Here is a 22092-nt window from a genome sequence, read left to right as displayed (position 1 = left end):
AAACGAAGACCCAACAAAAGCCATACATACATACATACATACATAAAAAGAGAATGTAAGCAGAGAAGAATAGCATTAAAAACAAAACAAAAAAAAAAATGAAAAATATGCTGAAAGATTTGTTTCAGATTTTAATATTTATATTAAATTGCATTTTTGGTTTCAGTTCTTTATCCTTCCCTGTATTTATGTACTTGGACACTAAACAGTGCTTTCCCACTGTGGGAAACAACTCCACCCTGACTCTGGACTTGGCCATGTGACTTGCTTTGGCCCAAGTGATGGTTAAGTGTGAAATTGACCAGAAGTTTGAAATATGCTTTCACAGTTGGGCTTGCTTACTCTTACCCCTCTGCCATCACCATGAAGAGAACATGCTCAAGCTAGCTACTGGTCCCAGGGGGAGGAAGAAAGCCACTTGGAGTGTCACTGACTTGCCCCAGCCAAATCATCCAACCTCCAGACAAATAAATAAGCTCTACTGAAATCAGCCAACCCTAAGCTGTCCCTCAGATCTGTGAAAATAAATGACGGTTCTAAGCTACTAAAATTTAGAATAGTTTGTTACACAGCAATTTTGTGGCAATGGCTAATTAGTACAATGTTCTGGGAAATTTTATGATATTGAATGAATAAAGGCTATTTCTCTACATAATTATCAAGGCTCTCTAATCATCTTCTGTTTATAAAAAATCATCACTTATAGAGTATCAGTGTACTTTAGCCAACTATATCACCTTCACTGGATTCCACTTGTCTGAAAGCACAGGAAAAAAAATCTACATAAAAATACTCTGCTACCTTTAGGCACATGCTTTACAAAATCTTCACATATAGAAGTACATGCTTAAATACTTGACATGTAATCTGAAGCAAAGGTCTCCAAACTGGAGTAAGAAAACCCTGATGGAGCACTAAAACCATTTAGGGTTTGTGTAGAAACTTACAGATTTAAGAAAATCAACTTTTAGGTCCTCAAATTTCATATGTAAGTTGATATGCCTGACAGTGAAGCCTGAGGTATCATGCCAGTTCTCCTTTTCCACTTCAACTTTTTTATTAAAGATTTTTTTTTTTGATGTGAACCATTTTTAAAGTCCTCCACACCGCCTGCATTGGAAGGTGAAGTCTTTTATTTTTTTTTAATTAATTAATTAATTTATTTATTTATTTATTTATTTGGCTGCATTGAGTCTTCGTTGCTGTGCACGGGCTTTCTCTAGCTGTGGGGAGCGGGGCCTACTCTTCGTTTCAGTGTACAGGCTTCTCATTGTGGTGGCTTCTCTTGTTGTGGAGCACAGGCTCTAGGCGCGTGGGCTTCAGTAGTTGTGGCACTCGGGCTCAGTATTTGTGGCACGCAGGCTCTGGAGTGCAAGCTTCAGTAGTTGTGGCGTACGGGCTTAGTTGCTCCGCGGCATGTGGGATCTTCCTGGACCAGGGTTCGAACCCGTGTCCCCTACATTGGCAGGCGGATTCTTAACCACTGTGCCACCAGGGAAGTCCCCAGAAGGCGAAGTCTTAACCACTGGACCGCCAGGGAAGTCCCCATACTTCAACTTTTAAAATAGCTTTTTTCTGTTTTACAAGAGAAAAACATATTTCTCATTATCATGAAGCTTAACATGGTACATTTTACCAGGTTGTAAAAACCTCAGGATTATCTGACAAAGGGATGTTTCTTCTAAATGTTGTTACTAGAGTAACTTGCTGTCATTCTTTGTCTTACAGGTATTTCTATTAAGAGTGAAACATGGCATTAGAAAAAGTATATTTTGTACTTTGAGTTCTTTTACTTTAGGTATTTGTTGAGTAAGAGAGTGAAAGTGGGTGAAGTTTTTTTTTCTTTAAAGGACTTCTTCTGAGTATTGTCAAAAAACGTATGCATTGTTCCTCATTCTCAAGCTCCATGGGAGCAAAGTAAAGAAGCCATTAGCACCAAATATTGAATGTAGATCTTCTTACTTCAGTTGGACAAATAAACAGGTATAATTAATACTGGTCCATAGTCCATTATCTGCGATTTGAAAATCTAGAAAGCTCTGAATACCAAAAACTCATTTTCATTTGATGGCGTGATTAGATATAGAGCAGAGCTACTTATCTTTATATATCCTACTTCATGTAATTGTTCATAAGTTTTCCAGTAGAAATATTAATGTATTTGATTACACAGTGTGGACACAGACCTTACTTGGAGTGTTGCATAATATGAAGCATATTTCCTTTCAAAATCTGAAAAATTCAGAATTGTGAAACGTATCTGCCCCAAGTGCTTGGGATAAGGGATTGTGTTTCTGCACATTTGATTTGATGCTGGTAAACCCGTTTTAGTACTTTGCAAAAATTCTGATTTTAAAATACTCTTCATTACTAGGTAGCAAGGTAGATGGTTCTAGTTCTTTGTATTCAATAAAAAAATTAAAGAGTGGTCCAGTAAAGATGTCAGATCATTAAAAATATTTTTGATAATAAATGGCTGTGTGATTTTTGGCACAAACTTGGGATTTAAAAAATTGAATGACATTACTGTGAGGAAATTTTACATTTCTATGACTATATCTGTATAAATATATAAATGAACTATAGGAATAGAATTAATGCTGAACAATAAGAATGGAATTCTAAGAGTAGGTAATATTCATTTTGTAGTTACCAGAACACAGTCAGTACAAAAGGCAGCAGGAGATGGTGTGCCACAACCTGTATTTCTAATAAAATATTACTTCTGTTTAATAATTATCAAAATTTGTTGTTTTTTATCAATTGTATACTGATAATTTTAATAGTAACTCAAGTGGAGAAAATATCTTACAATTAGAGCATTTTGGTCACAGAAAATTAAATTAATGTTTGTATTATATACATCCATTTTTCAAAGAAGAGAGAATGCTAAATAAGACTTAGTCTAAAAAGACAGTATAAAATCAATGGAATACATTTTATTTTGCAAGGGGAACGAAAATACAAATTCAAGGAAAAGATTATGTGAAGTTTTCCACTCTTAAAGAATATCTTGTTTATGTATATTTTTTAGTGGATGATGTTTGACAATCAAATTACTGTGGTGTTTAGATTTCATTAGATATACTTAATTCATATTTTAAAATGTCATTTAAATATATTATAAATGGCAAATGATGAAAAATTTTAGACATTGATTTACAAATGTATGAGGTTATAGTTTTTTAGTATTCTTTTAGAAAAAAAATTAGAAGTCTACTTGGTTAGTTATTTCGGGACAGATATAGATAGATCATTGTAGGTGGCAGAGAATCAATGAGTGGCTATTCCTAGTCAAAAATTAGGTGCTAAATGCTTTAATTGTTAGATTAGTCTTTAAATGAGTTATTGCACAACATAAAATAAATATTTTTAATTGTAAAGAAATATGTATTTTTATGATATAAATCAAGGAGTTTTAGTAAGATGTGGATTTTTTCATAAATTCATGCATGAATCTGAAAACCTGAACTCTCTCAACTATTGTAGAACCATCTGTGGTTGTAGAAAGAAGTTCAGAATCTCAGAAACTTTTTTCCTTGCCTGTACATATGCTGACTCTTGCTTGCTCATGTTCTCTAGTGCTCTCTCTCAACTCCCCTTACTTCTTTTCCTTCTTCTTCTCTTCCTCCCTTTTATTTCCTTCTCTTCTTCCTCTTTCTTCTTCCTCTCCATCTTTTCCTTTTCACTTCTACCCTTTTTCTCCCTTATCTTTCTCATTCTTATATTTCTCCTCTCCTCCCTCCTTCCTTACCACCCTACTTCCCTTCTTCTATCACTCCCGCTCTTTCTCCTAGATTCACTTTAAGATGAGAAATGTTACCCTCATCTTAAAAACAGAAAACACTATATGAGCTACAAAATTGTAACTTTTCTTGACCCCTGCCTGTCAGAGAGCTGAGGTCACAAGGCAGGGTAACTGAATTCCAAGGAATGCCAAGCCCCTCCAAGGAAAGATAGGACATATGAACAATTTCACCATTTGCAGACTACAAGAGGAAGAAGTAGCCACCATAGAAGCTGGTAAGAAGAAATGAGCTAAATTGTTAACGCATTCTTAAAGGCCAAGTGTGGGCTGGCATAGCAGTGTAGAATAATTAGAAGTCCAGAACAAAAGAGGAATGCACACTTACTTATAAGCTTTTCTCCATGGCCCTCCACTGGCTGCTCACAAAATGAATGAGGCAAGACAGTAACCTGCATCAGTGGCAGTCAGAAGTTCATGAAGTGATGAGTTCCTGATGAAAGACCAGCACAAAATAATCACCTTTTTCTCCAGACCCTCTTCTCATATCGAGCAGAAGCTTTAAGCTCTTAGGAGAGAAGCAGGAAAACTTCTTGGGCTTAGGATCCTGCATCATACAAAGCAGAGATCTACTACCACTGATTGAGTGGCATGAAAACTCTCTCTTGTCTAAGACCTGCCTCAGATGCTATGTAGAATTTGCCTGCCATGATGGTGAGGGGTTGGAATGCTTAAGAAGCCCCATACCAGAAACTCAGGCATGTGCACCCTTCCTAGGACTCATGATGGAACAGAAGAACTGAGAACCCTTCTCCAAACAGAATCCTACCACCAGAAAAACAAGAAAGAGTCCTGTACCACTGGGGGAGGGACAGTAGCATGGAGAAAGACCCTCTCCTAGGCTCAGACATGCAGGAATTGTTGAAAAGTAACAGTAGAGCAGAAATACTGAGAAGAGTTTCTCTTGCCCCAGGACCACACTAAGCACAAAGTGATGACAGCTCATTGCTGGAAAAATCTGAAGCCTGTGATGCACTTAACAACAGTGAGCTTAACAGCCAAAACCAAAACTCAGCTCAACCACTGACTAGGTTAGTTGATTCCATCACACTAATGGCCTGACGGAAAAAGAGGTACTCATTTCCAGGCAGAAATACTGTTTACCTCAGAGTCTACTGTTCTATGTATGATCTCTTACCTTTAATTTAAAAGTATGTGGTATACAAATAAGTAAGAATAAGCATCCTGTTGTCAAGACTCAAAGGACTCATTCGTCTTATAGATAACCCAGATGTTGGGGTATGAGACAGAAATTTTAAAATAAATGATTGCATGTTAAAGGATCTAGTGGGAAAGATAAACAATGTGCTTGAAAAGATGAAGAATTTCACCTGAGAAATGCGAAGTATTTTTTAAAAGTGAAATGGAAATAGTCGAAGTACAAATCTTAATGTTAGAAACAAAGACTTCTTTGATGTGCATATCAGCAGGTTGGATACAAACTAAGAAAAAACTAGATGAACTTGAAGATAGGTCAATAGAAATTATCCAGAGTGAAACACAAAGAAAAGAGTGGGAGGGAAAGACAGAACACAGTAGCGAAGAGTTGCTGGACAATGTCAAACAGTCAAACACACTTGTAATTGGAGTTGTAAAAGCAGAAGGAAAGAAAAGGAAAGAAGAAATATTTGAAGAGATAAAGACCAAGAATTTTTCAAGATGGGTGAAAGATAACCAACCTTAGGTACCAGAAGTTCACAGAACCTCAAACACGATAAAAACAAAAACAGACCAAAAATACCTAGGTATATCATAGTCAAAATGTCCAAAACAAAGAGAAATCTTGAAGACTGAGAAATATTATATACTGTGAAAGATAAAAATTATAGCAACCCTCTCATTATAAACTATACAGACCAAAAACCAATGGAACCACCACACATCTAAAGTGCTAAAAAGTTTTTTTAACCCCTAATTCTATATCCAGCCAAAAAATCTTTTTTTACAAATAAAAACAAAGATTTTTCAAACAACCAAAAACTGTGGTTTAATTAACTCCAGAACTGTAATAAGTTTAAGATGTTAATAACCCTACTTGCATGGATGGATGGACAGATGGTTAGGTGGAGGATGGATGCATGGATACAAAAAGATGGTTCTATTCCAGATATAAATTGCAGAAAATAGAAACAAAAGCAGCCACTTGATTTTGTATAACTCTAGAATACTGAATTCTGAATAAAAGTATATTAGAAGACACATAGTAGGGGTGTGTTAGTATTAGGAAGCTGTGGTCATTCTGGGTTGAAACATCTGTGAGACCACCAGGTAAGTGATACTTAGCTGCACTCTGGATCCACAAATAGAATGTTATGATACTGATCAGCCTAAGCACAATGAACTTTGTAGTCTCCACTTTAATTACAGATCTGCTTATCCAATGTGTAACATATATCTAAAGATTTCTTACAGTCCCTAAAAGGAAAGTAAATAGTGATTAGAGGAACTAGACCATGTGCCATTAAAAAAAAAAAAAAAATTCCCCCCTCTATCACATTAATCAGGATACCTGGAATTATTTTCATCAGAATTATATCATTGATTTATTAACTTCACAAACACGTATTTTTAAAATAACTTTGTATTTGTTACTATGTATATAAAAATAAAAAATAATCTTACCCCTCAAGATGTCACAGTTAGATAAGGCAGACAAGCAAATAAGTTTTAGTATGTTGTAAAAAATAGCATTAGAATAGTGTTTTTACATTCTGAGACCTATCAGTCTTTTTTGAAAAGCTGAAACATTATTCATGTCTGGGGGCCCTATCATAGACCTACTGAATTAGAATCTTCAGAGAGGAGGCCAAGCATTTGTATTTTGAAATTGCTCCTTATATCATTTTCATGTGTACCCCTCTGTCTTCTCCTGGGACAAGAATAACTATGCTAAAAATATTTACAGGTTCCTGAATTGGTGGAACAAGAATTTGGAAATGTAGATATAGGCTAAATAATGAAGACCCTTTATATGTCATAGTAAGAAAGCTGTTTTTGTCTGATGAACACAATTGAATTAAAATGCTAAGTCTCTGTTTTAATAGCATTTAGCAAAACATAAGGACCAAATCTGTCTAGTAAAAGAGAAAAACCAAATTTTTTTTCTTATGAACTATTATTATTGAGATAATAGGATCATTATGACTTTAAAAAAAGCATAAAGGAGGTCATTAAATAGACTGAACCCCAAATCTACATTATCTCTTGCACTTAAATTCTCCATTTTAGATGAGTTTTCAATCATTTACTTGCATGGAGCCTACCTATTATATTACTGCTATAGAAAGACACTTGCTATAGAAAGACACTTAATACAGAAATATACTTTATATTAATAAAAATACCCTGGGTTGGATGAAAGTACCTCTGGAAATGGAGGGACAGCTGTGAAATACACCAGAAAAGTAGTTACTTGACGTAGTGAAGGGTTAATCAGTCTTTTATTTTGAAACTTGCTTCAAATGGTTATACCAATTGAAGTAATAAGATTCTCAAAAGGGAGTTCTGGTTCTAACAGTGTGATAGACTAGATAAACTGAAAATCCTCTGTCAATAAATATTTTATTTATTTTACATAAACATTATTTTAGGTAAAATATATAAAATATTATTTTAGATGCATAGCTTATAAAGTATTGAAATCACAAAGGGTCACAAACAAAGCAGAATATAAAAACCAGAGAAGTAAACATGTGAGCTGAAGTTATGTTGCCTGGTGGTGATGGAAAGTTGCTGGCCTCAGTAATCCAGAGACCTGGATATTGAAGAGTTATTGGGGAGGGAACAGGTGGTGTGGACCTGGGAAGTGTGTACCTAGGGTGTTGTAATTGCCTATCTGCGTATCTACGTGGGGAAATCTCCAGAAACTTTGTCTTAGCCTGGGCTCTGAGTGGTGGAGAGGAGCTGGATCCCCGAGAATTCTAACCACTGACTTCATGGCATAGGATGCTGCTTCTTCCTGCCCCCACCACAGAGAAACAGACAAAAGAAGAGAATTAAATCAAGAATTGAATAAAATACAAGGAGTGAAATCTTGTGAGCAAAGAAATTCATAAATGTGGGTAAATCTTAGCATTGACTGTATAAAACAACAACAACAATAATAGAAAAATAAGACTAATTTGGATGTTTTAAAAAGATGGAAGTAAAAATTTGGACAATCAAAATGTAACCCAGGTTTTGGAGGAGTATTGATGAAATGGAAAACAATCTAAGGTTTTTGTATAATCTGTGTAACAATATTAATTAACTTTGTCCTTCAAGTCATACGTTCATTCTACAATTTTAAGCATAATCATTAAAGAATAGAAATAGAATCTCTACTTCCACACCTACAGTAGGAGAGAAAACTCAATCTGTATTAAAAAGAACTCAATCTGTAGCAGGCAGGAAACGAGGAAATGAAGAACCATAGAAAAACCCAGGATTAAAAGTAAAAACTTAAGGTGATGAGAGTTAATCCAAACATCTGACTAAAAGTTTTCAGCTAAATGCTGTATAAAAACTATTTAGTTTTTTTTTTTTCTTTCTTTTGGTTCTTTCCTACTACCATTAATTTAGACAACCATTTTGTGAAAAGAGATTGAAGTAAAGCAGATCAGTAAAGACTGAAGCAAATTAATTCTCACAAAATAAATATTCACATATTTTTACAGGTGCTTAGTTTGGCTATACGTAAACTTAGAAAACTAGGAAATAATTTTCTACTACGTTGAGGCAATAATTTTCTACTGCGTTTTGAGTATGTATTTCAGTCTTTTATTTCTAGTGTGGGCATGCCCATTTTATATTTCTAAAGCCATTTAGATTTGCAAGACATTGCCTCTGAATTTAGATTTATGATGTTTGAATAATTTTATAAAAATCTAATTTTTAAAAAAATATCACCTACTAAACAGAAGAGGAAAACAGATCCTTAAATTTCCCTGGTAATTAGCACACATTTTATTATGTAGAAACTGATTCTAAAGAAGGCAAACCGCGAAACCAGGAAATTTTGCCCACATTTTGTGCTTATTTAATGTTTTATAAGCCACTGTGAATATTTTAGATTGTGTGGTGTATGTTTATCTGTAACCTACTACAGTAGTATAGTAATAAAACTGTATATTCCACAAGTAACTCATTGTGTATACTTCCAGATGAATTCAACTAACAAACACAAACATTAAAACTTTTCTATACATGATACATATTTTTCTGCGTTTCCAAGTGATAAAGCTTATAATGATATCATTGTTTAGCCACTAATGTCTATGTATAGAACATTGTACTGGGTCGTATTAGTGAGTATGAAGATGTACACAATATTTTCCCTGTTGCCAGTCTAGTTTTAGAAACAGCACAAGAGAAACTCTTTTAGAGGAAACACATTTTCTTCCATCAAAGATAATTAAAACCAACAAATCATGAACATACACAAATAGATATTATTGGAAAAAATAGGTGTTATTGATATTTTGAACTGGATTTGGGGGTGGTCATAGTAGCGATTTGTAAAAGTTTTTATTTGCCCATGAACTTTGGAATTAAGCATTAAAAATTCATTAATATAGTCTCTCCCTACCATAAAAAGAGATAAATTTGGGAAAAAATAAATGAAGTCATTTTTTCATAGTGATCAATAATAAAATTATTAATTTTCAAATTCTGTCTCATCAGATTTCTCAAGAGTTGGCAGGTGGGAAGGAAAGCCAAATGTAGGGAGAGAAGAGGCTTAGAAAAGGGCTCCTGTTCCTCCCTGGGCTCTAACCAGAGCAGCTCTTACTTTAATCGGTTTTATATCCTGAGGTTCTAAGTAAGTTAAGCCAGGGAGGATATTGTTTTAAATGTTTCTGCTACTTTTTCTTAACTGAGATTTTGTTTTTGTTTTTAATTTTGGGAAAATATGTTGATACATAACTGAGACTTCTTTTTAAAGACTTTTTTTTTTTTAGTACAGTTTTAGGTTCACAGCAAAATTGAGAGGGAGATAACAGAGAGTTCCCCTATGCCTCCTGCCCTACCCATGCATAACCCCCCATTATCAATATCTCCCTCCAGAGTGGTACATTTGTTACAATTGATGAATATACATTGACACATCATAATCACCAGTTCACTTGTGGTATTGTACGTTCTATGGATTTGGACAAATGTATTCATCATCATAGTATCATACAGAGTATTTTCACTGCTCTAAAAATCCTCTGTGTTCTACCTTTAAGAACCTGATCAAGCTTCTAGAAATAAATCTGACAAAATTATGGAGGACTCCTATGACTGGATCCTTCTGGAATTTTTAACTCTCAGACTTGTCCACACTGAGCCTTCAGCAATTCACCTGTTACAGTTCAAATTTTTATACCCAGATTCTGGTTCCCCATGGCAGTTTCTCCTTGTGAGTCTCTGCTCTGATAAGCTATGACTCCCTGTATTTGCTTTAGGCTTTCCAATCTTTGTGTCAGCGGTTGACCTTGGCCCTCACCTCTCTTATGGATCCTAGGATAGTTGTTGATTTTTTAGTCTGTTCACCTTTTAGTTGTTGTTCGGATGGAGTGTTAACTTCTAAGCACCTTATGTGTAGAACTGGAAAACTTATTCGTTTGTTTTTAACTGCTGCTGATTTGATGATTGTGGCTTAATCTCTAATGTACAGATAGATAGTTGCTACTTCTGTGACACTAGGGGAATATCACAGTTGCTTGTGCATCTTTTGCAGACTGGTAAGGAGGGGTGACTCATAAAGTGAAGCGTACATAATAGTGGGCTAAAGTTAATATGTCTTTCTAGGGTTTTATATACGGTAAAAAAATAAGCAATGACAATTTCTGATTCTTTCTCAAATGATGAACAAAGATCTAACAACCAGATTCAGAGCTGGTATTAAAAGCAAATGCTCCCAAAGTATTCCATGTGCATTTGTATCATTTAACTTATACTTGCTTGATCTTTCTGTTTCCAAAGATTAGCTTTCTTTCAGATCTCTGAGGTGGTATGTTAGGATATCATCAAAGGCTTAAAGGAGGTAAAAATGATTTAATTATTGTTTTTAAGAACAGTAATGATAGCTATATGAGATAAATATCAGTAACCAGTGGACCTGTGTGTTTTTAAATACTAAAGTTATTTGCCCTGCCTAAGGAAAGCTTTCTAAGGATTTCTCCAACTTGCTTTCTCATCCCAACCCTATCTTGGTGATATCCAAAAGCTGGAACATTGAGAATTTTTATAAATTCTCAAGCATCTGGGAAACCTGAAAATAGAATCGAGGATTTTAAAAATTCAGTTTGATCTCTGATTGGCCATATTGTCTTCTTGCTTTTTGGAACGCAGTTTAGAGTGGCTGTGTCATAAACTGTATTTAAAAACTTTGACTTATCAGTTATAGTTGGTTTATTCTTACTTTAGTAGAAGGTAATGAACCTTCTACTAAACCTGTTCAACCTGTTCATTAAACATTAAGTTCAATAAGATATTTCTACATCTATTCCAGACAAATTATTTCCACCCTATTATTTTAGCATATCAGCAATGATTACCTTATTAATGGTGAAACTGTGTTTGTTTGGGTATTTTGCTTTGTCTTGGTTTGGTTTGGTTTATTTTTTTTAGTATCCCTATAGGAAAATTATTCATTGTACTGGAAATTGTTCTTTGTTGGTATTCCTCTTCATGGTTTTACAAGTAGCATAGTTTGATTAAAAAATTGAAGAAAAATAAAAAGATTCTGTTTACATTGACAAGGCCATGGGGGCATTTAACTAAGCAATCAAATTTAGGGCCACCAATGGAACACACATTATATGCCTCCTGATGTGATGCAGTAGGAAGGACCATCAGTTTTATAGTAATCTTGTCAAAACTATGTAATAAGAGCATAATAATGAGAAAACATTCAGACAAATTTAGACTTGTGGAACACTTTGCAAAACAACTAGCCTAGATGCTTCAAAAATAATAGTATTATGAAAATGTTATATATAAAATGACAGTCATAGAAACTAAATATAGTGTGTGACCCTTTAGCAAAATTAAAAAAATAGTTTTCAGGATATTTTTTAAACAGTTGGGATATCTGAATACAGAATACATATTAAATTCTATTCTCATGTCAATATTAATTTCTTGAATATGACATGATATTATTGAAGAGTTTTCTTCTTTTTAGAAGGTGGGTGCTGACATTTTTATGGGTAAAGTATCCTGATATTTAAAACTTACTTTCAGATGGTTCAAGGGGAAAAAAAAGTACGTGTGCTTGTTTGTTTTTAGAAGGGAGAATAAAGCAAATTTTGTAAAACGCTTACAGTTGGTGAGTCTAGATTGAAAGGTACAAAGGTATTAATTGTATTATTCTTTCTACTTTTCTGCAAATTTGAAATTTTTCAAAGTAAAAAAGGGGGAAAAGAAAAATAGAGATGAGATCATATACTAAATCTTCAAATTATTAAGACTATTAGAATTATAGTGACACTTCAGAAAGACTTCCCTTTTATAAAGGAAAGAAAATTATTGAGGACTTCACCTACTTACCTAAATTATTTATATCATAATATTGCTAAAGTATATGCACAAATGTACAACTGAAGATCACCTTTGTGTGTTCCTAGCTCTTAAAGCAACTATAAAGTCAAGTCAAATTCTAACTGAATACAGTGAAAATATAAAACCAAAAAAAGAAAAGAAACCCAACATGATAACATAATAACAGTAACGTGATAGCTAGTATATATTTTGCTGAAAATAAATCACACTTGGTAAGCTGGTTCTGAGTACTGCAGTACAATTTCTTTTGAGGCTGCCATGTCTACAGAAACACCTGCATTTCTTACTCAATCTCCACACTACTTTTCTCATTCCAGCTACTGAAAAATCTTTTTGCAATACACAGTAACATAATTTAACCTTTACTTATACCCCTATATCTTTTACATATTACATCCCCTTTTGTTTTTTTATTAGCCTGAGAATGAGCTAGTATATCATTATACTGTAGTATGCTATTTTATAGTATCATTATTTTCAGCTTATAAAATAACTTGAGAAATTAAAGACTTATTTTACTAAAATGTTTTTCAATTTTGAATTATTTACTGCAAGAGAGAAGTTTACTGTCTTTTACTGATAAATTTAACATGAGCACAGCGGATGAAGGAGGATTTTTTCCTTCCATTTTTACTCTAACACATGCCGAACAGATTACAGCTATATACATTTGTACTTCCACAGGATAAGCTGAATGCTGTCATTTGAGGTGATCACTTAATGCAATTACAATAATAAACATAAACTGCAATGTGGGAATACTTTTCCATATAAGCAACAAAAATACTGGCAAATTTATAAAAATGAACTAACATTATAGTTATGGAAGCTTTGAAAACCAGCAGCCTTGTTGTCACCACTGGGGTAAAAACTGGTTTGGGAGCTTCTCAAAAATCCCCATTTCCAGATCACTTTCACTATTTGACCTGACTTACAACTCACGAGAAAAGAAAAAGCTCCATTTGCAAGATGTTGTTTCTGTTTGACCTGATTCAGAGTCTCCATGGGAAAAGACCTGTACCCAGGGTATTGTTGAAAACAATCAAATGTAGTATCACAACTATCAAAGGCTGTGATACCAGTTGGGGCAAACAAGAGCAAAACAATTTTGAGGAAAAAGAAAAATTTGAGGACTTTTTCTTCCCAATTTCAAAATTACAAAGCTGTAGTTATTAAGGCATTGTTGTACTGGCAGAAGAGTAGACATCTGTGGATCAGTTGATTAGAATTAAGAATCCAGAAGAAAATCCTTATTTATAGTCCATTCATTTTCAACAGAGGTGCCAAAGCGGTTCATTGGGGAAAAAGTCTGTTCTCAAATGATACTGGGACAACTGGATTCATATCCATCCACGTGCAAAAAGATGACCTAAGACCTTTACTTCACACCATACACACAGAAATTAACTTAAAATTGATCACAGACTTAAACATAAGAACCAAAACAATAAAGCTGTTAGAAAAAAAATAGAAAAATCTTTAAGACCTTGGATTAGTCAGTTTTCGTATTTGCAACACCAAGAGTGTGTTCTATGAAAGAAAAAAAGATAAATTGGACCTTATCAAAGTTCAAAACTTCTGTACTTATCTAAAAAGATAAGCAACAGAAAGGTTGAAAATATTTGCAAAGCACATTTCGGATGTGTATCCAAAATTTTCAAAGAACTCAAATAAAGGAATTGGAACCATCATGTATTGCTGGTGGGAATGTGAAATGGTACAGTGACCAGTTTGTCAGTTTCTTAAAAAGTTAAACACAGAATTATCACGTGACACAGTAATTACACTTTTCAGATATCTACCTGAGACCTAAATAAATGTCCACACAAAGATTTGAATGCAATTGTTTATAGCAGCATTATTCACAATAACCAAAAAATGGAAACAAATATCCATAAACTGGTGAGTGGACAGACAAGATGTGGTATATCCATGCAATGGATACTGTTCAGCAATAGAAAATAATAAACTGCTGACACGTGTTAAAACATGGATGGGCTGCAAAAACATCATGTAAAGTGTAAGAAGCCATGCATACATAAAAGTCACATATTGTATGATTTCATTTATATAAAGTGTTCAGAAAAGGCAAACTTATAGAGGTAAAATATAGTGGCTGCCTAGGGTGGTGGGTGGTAAATGTGCATGAGAGATCTTACTGGGCTGAAGAAAATGTTCTAAAACTGATTTATAGTGTTGGTTGCACCACTGGGTAATGTTACTAAAAATCATTGAATTATGTACTTACAGTGAGTAGATTTTTATTATATGTAAAATGAGTCTCAAGAAAGTGTATTTTAAAAAGCAAATGTGGAGAATAAAATTATATTGCATTTTGTTTAACCAGAAACCCAAAATGTTTACATTACTTTTATAAAGCCATCAAAATGTAAGGATACGTTAAAATTTTTCCAGTTATTTTGAATCCTTAATACTGTTTCTAGAGCCAGGATCTCAAGAAATATCAGTGGAACTCCCTTTCAGACTGACATTGGCATATGTATATACACTTTTTTACACAACCGTAGTCTCCTAGATTCAAAACAGAAAACCTGCTGTGTCTTCTTATGTTTGGAAAGGAGTCATTGCCCTTAGTTTTCTGACTGTTATAGGTGGGATGTTGTTTCTTAAACATTTGATGAAAAACACCCAAACCAGTTAAAATAAGCTTTGCCTTCCATTTCTTCATTTACTACATTTTTCTCTTTTTGTTTGTTTTGTTTTATTTTAGATCACTGTGTTCACTACTATGATCTTCGTAACACTAAACAGCCAATCATGGTATTCAAAGGACACCGAAAAGCAGTCTCTTATGCAAAGTTTGTGAGTGGTGAGGAAATTGTCTCTGCGTGAGTATTACCCTTTTCAGAAGTTGAGCTTAACATGCCATCATTTACCAGTTTGTAATGTCGCCGTGGGTTTTGTGAAGAATAACACTGTGGTATATGCACTTTTTCTTAAATAGTAGATTTTTATAACTTGTCTAATTAAAATACATGTATATTCTAGTCTGTATTGCTCACTTTTATATGTTATTTGTGAATAAAATCCAGATGATACTATTTTTTAATGTTGCCCCCTTAAACATTTGAACTTCAGATTGGATTTCAGCCCCTGCTCCTTAAAAAGAGAGAAACAATATAGTCGATGCAGTAGAATGAGAAGTGTTTTATTTATTTAAGACCACTAATATGTTATTATATATTTATCTATATTGCAGTATAGTAGTATCATTTTTGGTTTTAAACAATATTTGGTTGACTTTCATGATTCCATGTTATTTGATCTCCCTATGATTTCGTGGTCAGTTTTAAATATGTTTTGAAGAGAACTTTCTAAATATGACTGCTTACACCTGACAAATATCCTTTGAGAAACCTTCTGAACTAAAGAATCATAAAATAAGCTTTTAGTTGTCTTTTATTTTGTTGAAGGAAACAAGGTGTCAACGAGGTAAATCTCAATTGCTAAAATACTGTTGAGTAAGCTTTTCTACTAAGAGACAGTCCCTTCTTTCTGTTATCCATATCATTGTTCTCTTTATTTTGTATTATTCTAGTAAATACCCATTCTCAGTCTCCTTTTTTTCATACATATTATTTCTTCTCAAGCCTAATTGTACATTGTTTTCTTTCTTTCACATAGTTTCTAATATCTCTTAGGAGATTATTAATGCCAGTGCCTTATACTTGGGATCTCCCACCACATCTGCCTCCATACTGGTTGCTCTAGATAAGAACTTGGTAATTTGAGTTGATTTAACAAGGTAATTTGAATTGAGTTACAAAAAGGGAAAAAAAGAAAGTGAGAGCTGAGCTTTCTAAGAGGAGTTAATAGAGGAAATTAGTTCACAAATCTAAATTAAGTGGTAACCAGTCAAAAAGTATTCTTTAGGAGTAATAATGGGCAGTAAATAATTAAAATTTTATTCAGATTCAAATATGAATGATAGATTATATGTTAAAAGTATTTTTCTTAAATTACAGACTTAGAAGTGTTGAATCAATTAGTTTGATTTCAACTAGTTGAAGTATATGTATACTTAATTGTATAAATTGGAAATTTTAGTTGACCTTTTTAATGCAGATTTGTGGTTTGTATATTCACCAGTCTTTTTTCCTTCTTAGTTTTTATAAATCATGATGATTTTCCTCTTGGACATATTTGTGTTAGAAGTATGTAAGACATTTACCCACAAGTATGTTTGGAAATATTAAAAAGTAATATTAAACTATATACATATTGCTGCAGCCTCTGAATTCTTGGACTATGCACACACACACACACACACACACACACACACACACACATATAGAGGGATTTTCAATACAATATTGTTGAGCAAAAAACAAATTTAAAACAACATAAATGTCAGAAATTCCCTGGCAGTCCAGTGGTTAGCACTCTGCGCTTCTACTGCTGGGGCCTGTGTTCGATCCCAGGTCGGGGAACTAAGATCCCGCAAGCCACGTGGCATGGCCAAAAAAAACCAAAAAACAACATAAATGTCTAAGAATAGATGCTATGTTGAAAAATGATGAGAAGCAATAGAGAGGTGTTTGGAGTTTGGCCTCTGAAATAAGACAGTTTCAATCTTGGCTCTACTATTTACTAGCTGTGGTACCTTGAAAATATCCTTAACCGTCTAAATCTGTTTCCTCACCTCTGAAATGGAGCTAATAATCCTACTTATGTTGTGAATCTCTGAATACAATTATCTATGTAAAACATTTAGCGTGGTGCCCTATGCTGTGAATGTTAGAGCAAGAGAAAAGATAATTTATTGTATAGTCATTAATAAAGGTATAGAAACATATTTATTTTACATAAACAATGTAAAACAAATTGTTGAACGAGGAAGAAGCACCTTACAAAATGATATATGTTGTATGATCCAATTTTTGTAACAAAAAGTCAGAAGAAAACAAAAACAGGGTATTTTATTCAAATCCTAAGACTGTGTGATAGGATTAGCAGTGATTTTTATATTCAGTTATTTTTTGATTAATAGCTGCATTTGCGTATTATTTTATTAAGATAAACTATATAGACCATTCAACCATTCATAGTATTCCACCCCTGTAGGTACAACTAAGCTGTGAAAATATCAATAGTTTATATTCAGTATACTAATATAATTCAACAGTTGAAAAGTAAATCAAATCAACTGGAACAACTGAAATTAAGCACAACTGCCAATAGAGCTCTCTTGTTGTTTGATGGTGATGGTATGATGGCTAATGTTTGTTACTTCCTACATGCCCAGGTACTATTGAAAGCATTTAAAATGAATTAATTTAATTTTTGCAGTATCTTATAGAATTCATCTAATTCTGTAAGATAGGAATCATTATATTTCACATTTAACTGATGAAAAAATTGAGGCCATAGAGGTTGTATAACTTTCCTAAGGTCAAAAGCAAACTAATGGCATATTGACCATTCTGACTCAAGACACTCTAGCTCCAGAGTCTGCATTCTCAACCACCAAACTGGGTTGCCTCTAATTAGTAGTGATGGGTTTCATGTAATGAGATCTTAAAGTTGTTCTAACTTTTTGTGTTTATCTCAGTTCAACAGACAGCCAGCTAAAGCTGTGGAATGTAGGGAAGCCATACTGTCTACGTTCCTTCAAGGGTCATATCAATGAAAAAAACTTTGTAGGCCTCGCTTCCAATGGAGATTATATAGCTTGTGGTAAGTGAAACTGTCGTTTCCTGGAACTTTTAAATAGATATCTGTCACTGAAATTGCATTCAATGGAAAAGACTACATACCAATTCAGGAAATGATCTATACATTCAGAAGGTAGCATGTTGAATTTTCCTCGGATTAGAAAAAGCATTAGTCCTTCTCTCCTTCACTGAGCACAAGCCCTGACCACATGAAATAGCATAAGATTGTTAAATACGTTTTGTAGTTGTTCTCCGGTAAAATATAATTTCTATAGATGTTATGTAGAAGACAAAATATTAGTTGCTGCTGATATCTTAATTTTGAAGACATTTGTCTTCTAAAGCTTGATGTTCATTTTTCCCTATATAATGTTCCCTTCAATAAATAGTCTGTTTGGGTAGTCTTGATCTGTTATTCTAGGACTTTCATTGTTGATAATGTATACAAATTTAAATTAGAAGTAGAAAAATCAAATTTGGTACTGTTCAAATGCTTTAATACATCTGATGCCTGAATATATGAACGTTCGTCAGTACTTTCAAGTGACTTGGCCTTTTATTCAGTAAAGTTGACTATCTCTACATATATATGAACCTAAACCCTGTCAAAGCAAATCTCTTACTTTTAATAGACTGCTCAAAAATATAGGTTTCTAGACTACTCATCTTTTATTGGGGAATGGGAAATAAGTTTTGTAGATTATTAAAATCTGCCTTTTTAAGTGCTATAACTTTCTTATTCCCCTCTAGATAAAAATCTTTATAAATGTAATTCAAGGTCATGCTATAATAATACACTTCTGGTTCTTCTCTAGACCTCTGCTAAAATGATTTTTGTATCAGTATTGTTATACCATTTGACAGTGGGTTATTTCTTTAGATTTGGAAAGTATAAGTTTTTTTCTGTGAATCCTTTTCTCATATGATTCCCAAGAAATCCTGTGCTCTGGTCTTTCATATTTACCTAAAAGATTATTAGTCTTTGACCTTAAACATTGATTGATAGTTACCTTATGAATGTGATATCCTAATTCTAAGTTCTCCCACTCTAAAAAAATTATTTTTAAATTTTTTTCAGGAAGCGAGAACAACTCTCTTTACCTGTACTATAAAGGACTTTCTAAGACTTTGCTAACTTTTAAGTTTGATACGGTCAAAAGTGTTCTGGACAAAGACCGAAAAGAAGATGATACAAATGAGTTCGTTAGCGCTGTGTGCTGGAGGGCACTGCCAGATGGGGTGAGTTTTTATATCAGTTTTTTCACCTTGGTGTCTCATATAATGCATTGTATTTACATATACACAGGTAAGTTTTTTTAAGTTTAAAATATAAATTGATATGTTATATACATTTTCTTTTTTGCTTAGTATTGCATCACCAAAGGAAACAGGCATTTTAGAAAGTAGTAATTGAAATGTCACTAATGGAACAGTAATTGGAATGTCACTTCATGCTGACATGATGTCTTTCCTGTGTGCCCATAGCATCATGTACATACCTCTGTTACAACATTATCACATTATCTCTATCTCTTCTCCTATAGGACTGGAAATTTCTCCAGAAAACACACTGTGTCTCATTTTCCTTGTTAGTCACATGCAATATAGGCTCAGTAAACATTCAGCTGAACCTGGTATTGTATTAGAAGGAAAAAAATTGATGTAGGTAAAGGAGAGAGTGGCCTGTATGTATACCTAATTAAATACTATTTCAGGATAGAATTGCTCTCTACAAAATACGTTTATACAAGAATATTTAAACACATTCAGTTAACAAGCAAGTTGCACTTCTAAGTTGCCCCCAAAAAAAGTTTCCTCAAACTTTTCATTTATTCATACATTTTAAAGTACAAGCTTTCTCATAAGTTATATGAAGAAATAATCGTTTTTATTGTCTTGATTTTTGTAAACATTAGTCATGCATTAATGTCATCTTTTTAAAAAAATAGCTTTTTAGGTGCTGACTTGGTTTTAGTTTTGACACCAAAAAATTCTACTTGATGGTTACTTTAAGACATCTGAGTTCCAGGTACAGTTTAATTAGGTATATTCAAGCTATCTTGTTTACAGTTCTGTTACTCAACTTCAGTTTTGGCAATGGCAGACTAGGTGATTTGGACCAACTCTCCCTCTAAGTAGAAGTGGAAAAGTTAGACCAAGTATTCAATATATATATTTTAAAAACCAAAACCTGTTTTAAGTCATTGGAAAGTAAACAAGATAGGAAAGAATTACCAGTCTAGGAATGTGAGCCTGGCTTTTGAGTATTCTTTTCCCCTGGGAGCATTTGCCAATTTTGGTAGAATGGCTGAGAGCACTTATGGTAGCTTCACTGGGGCACAGGGAATGGAGTCTAGTGCTCACCACCATATGGGTGAACTCACCTTGGTTTAGGTCCCCAAAGGGCTCTAGTCTAGGGTAAAGCAGTAGAAGATAAGCCCCCAGTGATTTTGCAACTCAACTTCAGATCATATCAATCCTGAGTAAATTGAGGTGATCTTAGATTGCTAGTGTCAGCAAATGCAAAATTAAATCCTCTCTGCAAGAAAACCTTCTAAAGAAGATCATCTCAGAATTTTATTTTTTTCAAAATTGCAAATATAACTAGGACACAACAAAAAATAAACAGACATAGGAAAAGGCAAGACGACATGAATAAATTTAGTATAAGCATTGAACAATAGAAACAAAATCACAGCAGCTCTGGATGTTATCAGACATAGCCTGAAAATAACCATGCTGACAAGATGAAAGACAAGGTTGAAAATTTCAATTGGGAAATTAAAAGTATTTTTAAAATGAAAATTCTAGAACTAAAAAAATATAATTACCAAAATTAAGAACTTAGTGGATGGGTTGAGTGGAAGATAAGACACAGTTGAAAAGAGAATTAATGAACTTTTAGGAAAGTTAGAAGAAAATATATAGAAGGAAGCATGAGAGACAAAAAATGATGAAAAAAAAAGAGAACAGAGATAGAGGTTGAAGTAAGAAAGTTGAACATATTCAATAGGAGACCTAAAAGGAGGGGAGAGAAATAATGCAGCCAAAGCAGATATTAGAAATCATTATTGTTGAAAGCTTTACAAAATTGCTGAAAGACAGTAAGGCAGAGATTCAATAAGCCTTCATACCCCAGAGAATAAATGACTTGAAACTTACATTGTGAGTACAGATTTAATATCAGATCTGGACCCTGAACAGACCTAGGCCTGCTGAAAATCTGACCTTGGGTCTGCCTTCTCATAGCACTCTTCTGTGGAAATAAATTAAGACAAATAAGGAATGTTATGTGCTAAGAACTAGTTATCTCTTAAATTTATTATGAACCCTCATCTGTATTGCCTCTGGACTGAGAGAATTGTGAGTTGACATGTTGGCCTTACATCTATGCAATGTGAACAATACAAGACTGGCAGGAAACCAAGGCACATCTCTGTATTGAGGTGAACCACCTGCACTTCAGCTGTCCTTGGCAGCTGTGCTCACTCTGTGTGGTTTGACCTAAGAAGCTATGCATGCGAATAGTTGCTTGGCCTCCTGATGAGTGTGAAGATGCTGTGCATGCTACATATCCTATCTTATATCCTTCTATAAAGCTAACTAAGTGCTAGATTAAAACTAACTGCGCCTGATCCTGCGACCCCTGCTGGTGGTGGGACACATCATAGCGAAACTGCTGAAAATAAAATACAAAGGGGGATTCTTAAAGGAAGGCAGAGAAAAACTGTCTTCAAAGGATGAGTAATTAGACTGACAGCCAACTTCTCAATGAAGCAGCAGAAATCAAAAGATAGTGGAGCCAGATCTTCAGTGTGTGAAGGAAAATACCTGCCAATCTAAAATTCCATATCCAATGAAAATTTCTCAAGACAAAGGTAAAATAAAGACATTTTTAGATGAATGAAAATGAAGATTTTGCCACCAGCAGACTTACACTAAAGAAAATTTCAAAGGTAATTCTTAAGGCAGAAGGAAAAAATGCAGAAAATGAAGACAAAGGTAAGACATGCAGAAAGGAATGGAAAGCAATAGAAATGATAAATATGCAGTAAATCTAAATGCATGTTGACTGTATAAAGCAAT

General features: G+C 33.8%; 1 protein-coding gene across 3 annotated transcripts in view; it reads left to right on the top strand.

Moving 5' to 3' along the window:
* Positions 1 to 22092, top strand: part of COP1 (COP1 E3 ubiquitin ligase) — a 273507-nt gene that overhangs the window by 183215 nt on the left and 68200 nt on the right. For all 3 annotated transcript variants that reach the window (XM_068541298.1, XM_068541299.1, XM_068541297.1), the window contains 3 exons: positions 15063 to 15180; positions 17904 to 18028; positions 19085 to 19245. In XM_068541298.1, the coding sequence (XP_068397399.1) occupies positions 15063 to 15180; positions 17904 to 18028; positions 19085 to 19245 (404 nt within the window). The remainder of the gene's footprint in view (positions 1 to 15062; positions 15181 to 17903; positions 18029 to 19084; positions 19246 to 22092) is intronic.

This window comes from Eschrichtius robustus, chromosome 3 (assembly GCF_028021215.1).
Source record: "Eschrichtius robustus isolate mEscRob2 chromosome 3, mEscRob2.pri, whole genome shotgun sequence".
In the NCBI taxonomy this organism is placed as follows: Eukaryota; Metazoa; Chordata; class Mammalia; order Artiodactyla; family Eschrichtiidae; genus Eschrichtius; species Eschrichtius robustus.
This window is presented reverse-complemented; position numbering and strand designations above follow the sequence as displayed.